Raw genomic sequence first — 7,366 nt, forward strand, 5'->3', positions numbered from 1 at the left:
ATCAGGTAGTCAGTGAGGTCGCGACCCGCCAGATCCAGACGCATGATGGCGTGGGGCAGAGCATAACCCTCATAGATGGGCACGTTGTGGGTCACACCATCACCAGAGTCCAGCACAATACCTGAGGAAAGGATGGAGGTGGACACAGATCACGGACCTGCTGATTTTCACGTATAACTTGTGGTTGGATGTGATACTGTAGTGCAGGGCTCGACAACAGGTGGCCTCTACACTAAATACTGGGCCGCAATACTTTTTATTTTGCTCCCCAAAAGTTTAGTAAAAAATGTGAATATATCTTTTTTAAAGACTGCAAATTCACCAGGAATTCAGCAAAAAACAAAAAAATCTGTTCCCAAGTATTTCCACTCATAAAAAGAGAGACATATGTGATAGTGTCTCAATGTCTGAAATTATCAAATTTGGTCTTTACTTGTGGTCAATTTGCAGTGTACAAATGATGATAATTATGTTCCGGCCCCCCCTGACCATCCGCTCAGACAAAAACGTCCCACGGCTGAATCTACTTGTCTGTTGTAGTAGATCACCATCCCTACAGAGTCTCGAAGGTATCATGTGAGCAATGTGAGCAGCACTTGTTAATGTTAAAGTTATTGTGGTTCTTTGTAAATGTGATGGTCTGACGTCCTGTGGAATCTCACCAGTGTTACAACCAGAGGACATAGAATGGAACAGCTTTATGTTCATCTTAAATGGTGTAAACTACGACTCATGTAATGAAACGTTGCATGAGACACAATAATGTACTGGATCTGAATTGTACGTTAATGTATGGAGTCTTTCTCCTCGGCTCGTTTCTCACCGGTGGTACGACCGGAGGCGTAGAGGGACAGCACGGCCTGGATGGCCACGTACATGGCGGGGACGTTGAAGGTCTCAAACATGATCTGGGTCATCTTCTCCCTGTTGGCCTTGGGGTTGAGGGGGGCCTCAGTGAGCAGGGTGGGGTGCTCCTCAGGGGCCACACGCAGCTCGTTGTAGAAGGTGTGGTGCCAGATCTGGTAGAGGAAGTAGAGGACAGACACGGTCAGAGACGTGGTTCTGGAACAATATAACACATTGTGAGATAGAGAAATATTAAGCTGTCCCTTTGAAGTCATGCTGTTTGGCATAATTTAGCTCCAAAAATATTTCTTATGTTGCTTTTAAAAAAATATTTATGTGTGTCGATAAGTCTTAACTTCATATTGGATAGTATCCTTCACTTCCAGTCTCTAAGTATATGTGTATCTTGAGAAATTAAGTGTTGCTTTTATCATCTTACAATCGTGTCCAATATCTCTAGTAGCATCTCGTCTCTCATACCCACCTTCTCCATGTCGTCCCAGTTGGTGATGATGCCGTGCTCGATGGGGTACTTCAGAGTCAGGATACCTCTCTTGCTCTGAGCCTCGTCTCCCACATAGCTGTCCTTCTGTCCCATTCCCACCATCACACCCTACATAGAGGGGAAGCATAGGTCAGGAGAGTTCACAATACGCACAACGCGTGGATCAAACTTTACCCCACATTTACGCATGGCTAGACGTGCGTCTTATTACCAATGCAATGCTACAAACGCAAACTACACTACATTATCTGTATCACTACATCACAATATGTCACCTTATAGCCTCGTAACTTTTACGTCATGGCATAAGTACACAAACAAATCCGTTAGTAACCGGCAATGGCTATCCGTTCTTTCTCAGCAAGTAGCGTACCTGGTGACGGGGGCGTCCAACGATGGATGGGAACACAGCGCGGGGAGCGTCATCACCGGCGAACCCAGCCTTGACCAGGCCAGAGCCGTTGTCGCACACGAGGGCAGTAGTCTCATCGTCGTCACACATGATTGGTCTTGTTTAGGATGACCTTCTGTTGGGAGGGGAGGCACGGCGGTAAGAGCTCCGTCTGGGCGCTTATTACAGTAACACCATAACAAACACCCAGTACATGAGCTTATCACTAGACTGGAGGCTACCTCTATGCATTAATTAACAGTTAAGCACTATAACGACATTGAAGCACCTGTTACATTAAATACTAGTGAATTATCATATTGGTTTTATATAAACAGTACTGCACTGCCTATTTTCATGATATCTGTTTTTTTTAAATGTTGTCATACATTCACTATTTCAAAGTGCAAATATTTCAAATGTTCCTAGAAAGACCTTTTCAAAAGTGTCGTTGAAATAACCTAGTCCTCTTACGGGCCACTGATAACCTATCTTCTCCCTCTTTGTCAGAGCTTCCATGTAAAGCCAAAAAGGGACATAGTAGAGCCCCCCACACCACAGTCTCTATTCTTAGCCATGGCCCTTGTCATTCCAAAAAGCAGCCTCACGGAACACTACATCCCCTCCCTCTCCCTCCTCTACCCCTTTCCTCCCCCCTCCTCCCCTATCTTTAACAGAGCTATGTCGCAGCTGAAGGAGCTTGTCTGTTGACAAGTAACAGTGGTGGCCTATAGGTCCCTCCTCAGCTGTCGGCACAACAGTAACTCCTGTTTCCCATGGATGGGAGCTGGACAGAATGTGCTACTGTCCCTCCAGTCCCTCTCCAAACCTGCCTCTATCCTTCCATCCATCCTTCTATCCCTTCATCCATCCCTCTATCCTTCCGTACATCCCTCTATCCTTACATCCATCCCTCTATCCTTACATCCATCCATCCCTCTATCCCTTCATCCATCCCTCTATCCTTACACCCATCCCTCTATCCTCTATCCTTACATCCATCCCTCTATCCTTACACCCATCCCTCTATCCTTACATCCATCCCTCTATCCTTACATCCATCCATCCCTCTATCCTTACATCCATCCCTCTATCCTTACACCCATCCCTCTATCCTTACATCCATCCCTCTATCCTTACATCCATCCCTCTATCCTTACATCCATCCCTCTATCCTTACATCCATCCATCCCTCTATCCTTACATCCATCCCTCTATCCTTACATCCATCCCTCTATCCTTACATCCATCCCTCTATCCTTACATCCATCCATCCCTCTATCCTTACATCCATCCATCCCTCTATCCTTACATCCATCCATCCCTCTATCCTTACATCCATCCCTATATCCTTACATCCATCCCTCTATCCTCTATCCTTCCATCCATCCCTCTATCCTTACATCCATCCCTCTATCCTTACATCCATCCCTCTATCCTTACATCCATCCCCCTATCCTTACATCCATCCCTCTATCCTTACATCCATCCCTCTATCCTTCCATCCATCCCTCTATCCTTACATCCATCCCTCTATCCTCTATCCTTACATCCATCCCTTTATCCTTACATCCATCCCTCTATCCTTACATCCATCCCTCTATCCTTACATCCATCCCTCTATCCTTACATCCATCCATCCCTCTATCCTTACATCCATCCCTCTATCCTTACATCCATCCCTCTATCCTTACATCCATCCCTCTATCCTTACATCCATCCCTCTATCCTTACATCCATCCATCCCTCTATCCTTACATCCATCCCTCTATCCTTACATCCATCCCTCTATCCTCTATCCTTCCATCCATCCCTCTATCCTTACATCCATCCCTCTATCCTTACATCCATCCCTCTATCCTTACATCCATCCCCCTATCCTTACATCCATCCCTCTATCCTTACATCCATCCCTCTATCCTCTATCCTTCCATCCATCCCTCTATCCTTACATCCATCCCTCTATCCTCTATCCTTACATCCATCCCTTTATCCTTACATCCATCCCTCTATCCTTACATCCATCCATCTCTCTATCCTTACATCCATCCCTCTATCCTTACATCCATCCCTCTATCCTTACATCCATCCCTCTATCCTTACATCCATCCATCCCTCTATCCTTACATCCATCCATCCCTCTATCCTTACATCCATCCATCCCTCTATCCCTTCATCCATCCCTCTATCCTTACATCCATCCCTCTATCCTTACATCCATCCCTCTATCCTTACATCCATCCATCCCTCTATCCTTACATCCATCTTTCCATCCCCCTCTCCAGCCCTGGTCTGACAGATTCCTTCAAAGCAAGTGTTACTATCGCTCCAGTCACCTCTCTCTATCCTTCCTTCCTTCCTTCCTTCCTTCCTTCCTTCCTTCCTTCCTTCCTTCCTTCCTTCCTTCCTTCCTTCCTTCCTTCCTTCCTTCCTTCCTTCCTTCCTTCCTTCCTTCCTTCCTTCCCTCCCCAGCCCGCTGCTCCCTTCAAAGCATGTGTTACTGTCCCTCCATACCTCCCTCCAGTCCACCTCTCTCTCTATCGCTTCATCCGTCTATCACTCTATCCATCACCCTACAGCCAGCCAGCCCCTAAGTCTGATCCCTCCAACCCTGGCTTGACAGCTCCCTTCATTAGTGGCCTAGAGGCCTGGCAGCTCCCTTCATTAGTGGCCTAGAGGCCTGGCAGCTCCCTTCATTAGTGACCTAGAGGCCTGGCAGCTCCCTTCATTAGTGGCCTAGAGGCCTGGCAGCTCCCTTCATTAGTGGCCTAGAGGCCTGGCAGCTCCCTTCATTAGTGGCCTAGAGGCCTGGCAGCTCCCTTCATTAGTGGCCTAGAGGCCTGGCAGCTCCCTTCATTAGTGGCCTAGAGGCCTGGCAGCTCCCTTCATTAGTGGTCTAGAGGCCTGGCAGCTCCCTTCATTAGTGGTCTAGAGGCCTGGCAGCTCCCTTCATTAGTGGCCTAGAGGCCTGGCAGCTGGTCAGTGTGTGGTCATTAGTGACCTGGTCAGGAAGCCTGAGGCCTGGTCAGGATGCCTGACCAGTGGTCAGGAGTCGGAAGGCCTGGTACTACACAGTGGCCACTCACAGTGCCCCCCCCCCCACCCCCTCTAATCCACCAGAGCCACAGGTCACTGTTCACACGTGTTGCCACCAGCATGGCCTGTCACCAGCATGTGTTGCCAACAGCATGGCATGTCAATCAATCACAACAAGCCCTGGCTGCCGGGCAACTGCCACTGTCCTGCACTCCCCATTCAACTCCCTTCATTTATCCCATTTCTCTCTTCAGCTCTTTCTTTCTCCTAATATTCTTTCTTCACAATTTCTCTCAAAACGATTCATTCTCAAGCTCTCTCATGAACATCCTTCTCTAAAAGCCAATTAGAAGTAGGTAGACACCCATTGCAGGTGTTAACTCTACAGGTGATCTCTATGTGTTCTCTCTTTCAATTACAATAGTAGCTCCAAGGCTGTTAAACCAAGATCCTGGCGTTTCTTCCCTTTCCAAAATGACAACAACACAGTGCACAATGCTCTCTAAGAATAGCTGACAAAGTGTGGATCCTTTCCCAGCACTAACAAGTCATGTACTGTAGCCATCTTCCTCTCAGCACCCCTCTCCCTATCGTCGTCTGTCTGAAGTAGTCCAATAATCAATTAAACAGAGCGGCTACAGGTACTGGGCAGTACTGAGTCCAGTAGATAAACAGTGTTATAGACAGTACTGAGTCCAGTAGAGAGAGAAACAGTGTTATAGACAGTACTGAGTCCAGTAGAGAAACAGTGTTATAGACAGTACTGAGTCCAGTAGATAAACAGTGTTATAGACAGTACTGAGTCCAGTAGAGAAACAGTGTTATAGACAGTACTGAGTCCAGTAGAGAAACAGTGTTATAGACAGTACTGAGTCCACTAGAGAGAGAAACAGTGTTATAGACAGTACTGAGTCCAGTAGAGAGAGAAACAGTGTTATAGACAGTACTGAGTCCACTAGAGAGAGAAACAGTGTTATAGACAGTACTGAGTCCACTAGAGAGAGAAACAGTGTTATAGACAGTACTGAGTCCAGTAGAGAAACAGTGTTATAGACAGTACTGAGTCCAGTAGAGAAACAGTGTTATAGACAGTACTGAGTCCAGTAGAGAAACAGTGTTATAGACAGTACTGAGTCCAGTAGAGAGAGAAACAGTGTTATAGGCAGTACTGAGTCCACTAGAGAGAGAAACAGTGTTATAGACAGTACTGAGTCCACTAGAGAGAGAAACAGTGTTACAGACAGTACTGAGTCCAGTAGAGAAACAGTGTTATAGACAGTACTGAGTCCAGTAGAGAAACAGTGTTATAGACAGTACTGAGTCCACTAGAGAGAGAAACAGTGTTATAGACAGTACTGAGTCCACTAGAGAAACAGTGCTACAGGGCAGTAAGTGGAACATGAACAAAGCAAAAGAAGACACTCACCAAGTTGTACGCCAAGACCGGAGTTTCCACTGGGATAAAGGATGAGGGTGAGAGGTGTCCCTTAAATATGCCCCCTTGTCCCAGGACCAGCGGCCTGGAAGCTGGAGGCGGGACCAAGAGTTTATACAAGCCCAAATAAGAACTTCTAGATAACGGTTCACTAGAACGTCTATCCTGTGTCACTCAGAGGCCTCCTTCCTGACGGGACGCCATCTAAAACAGAGTGTTGTTACCTAGGAGACGGAGGGTTCTAGCACCGCCTCTGACTGCCTGACTGCCTGACTGCCTGGGTGGCCGACTGGTACAAAAATAAGGAATGGTTGGCGGAGGGAAGTGAAAGGGATTATTTCTAGATTTCTTTCCATTATTGTGTTATGGTTGATTATAGTTGGGTCATGATGAAGTAGGTGTTAACTGATTGATGTGAAATAATTCTCTTTCATTCTGACGTTTGACTTTTATAAAAGGAGGAAGACGATTAGCTCAGACAATGCAATAAAACTGTCAAGGAATTTCTGGCCTTTTGGGATTTGGGGAGAGAAAATAGTCTACTGTTATATCAGATTTATCCGGTTTGTTATTGTGTTATAATGGAGAGAAGGAAAGACAATTCATCTGCATGTTTTACATCATTTGCATAGAGATTTGGATATTTATAACGATTATAAATTACTAAAGCATACATTGAGAATGTTGATCCTTTTTCTTTTGCATATGAACGTCTCAAATAACCCTACAAGTGTTGTCGCTGAATATGACAGGAGCTTATTGATCCGGCCGGTCTGTTTTTGTTGACGAAGGGCATATGATTTGTTTACCCTGTCCCACATCTTTAAGCTCATAACAGACAATCACAAAATTATTTATTCACGTCAATCATCCAATATCGCTCTACCGGTTGTCATCTCATCCCAACACGGAGTGAAATATTGAAGTCACAACTTAACACAGACCCTGTATTGTATTTACATATCCTAACTGAAACTTGAAGCTTGAAATCTCAGCTCCATTCACTGAAACTGTCCTCCTGTCCATGACCCAGTGAGACAGTCACGTTAATATGACTAAGCTCAGATGGGGGTGTTTGTCAGAGGGGGGGGGGGGGGGTAGGCGGTGGGGGTGTAACTTTAGACCCCCCTGGGGGCGTCTCGTTAAGAAGTGG

General features: G+C 46.1%; 1 protein-coding gene across 1 annotated transcript in view; it reads right to left on the bottom strand.

The window, feature by feature from the left end:
* actc1a (actin alpha cardiac muscle 1a) overlaps positions 1–6,313 on the bottom strand; it is an 8,288-nt gene extending 1,975 nt beyond the window's left edge. The window contains exons 1-5 of the mRNA XM_029676281.2: positions 6,205–6,313; positions 1,725–1,878; positions 1,331–1,459; positions 824–1,019; positions 1–121 (exon numbers count right to left, since the gene is read on the bottom strand). The exon at positions 1–121 is cut by the window's left edge and continues 41 nt beyond it. Coding sequence (XP_029532141.1) covers positions 1–121; positions 824–1,019; positions 1,331–1,459; positions 1,725–1,853 — 575 coding nt within the window. The 5' untranslated portion in view covers positions 1,854–1,878; positions 6,205–6,313. The remainder of the gene's footprint in view (positions 122–823; positions 1,020–1,330; positions 1,460–1,724; positions 1,879–6,204) is intronic.
* Positions 6,314–7,366: the final 1,053 nt, after the last annotated feature.

The sequence above is a fragment of the Oncorhynchus nerka genome, linkage group LG13, assembly GCF_034236695.1.
Source record: "Oncorhynchus nerka isolate Pitt River linkage group LG13, Oner_Uvic_2.0, whole genome shotgun sequence".
Classification (NCBI taxonomy): Eukaryota; Metazoa; Chordata; class Actinopteri; order Salmoniformes; family Salmonidae; genus Oncorhynchus; species Oncorhynchus nerka.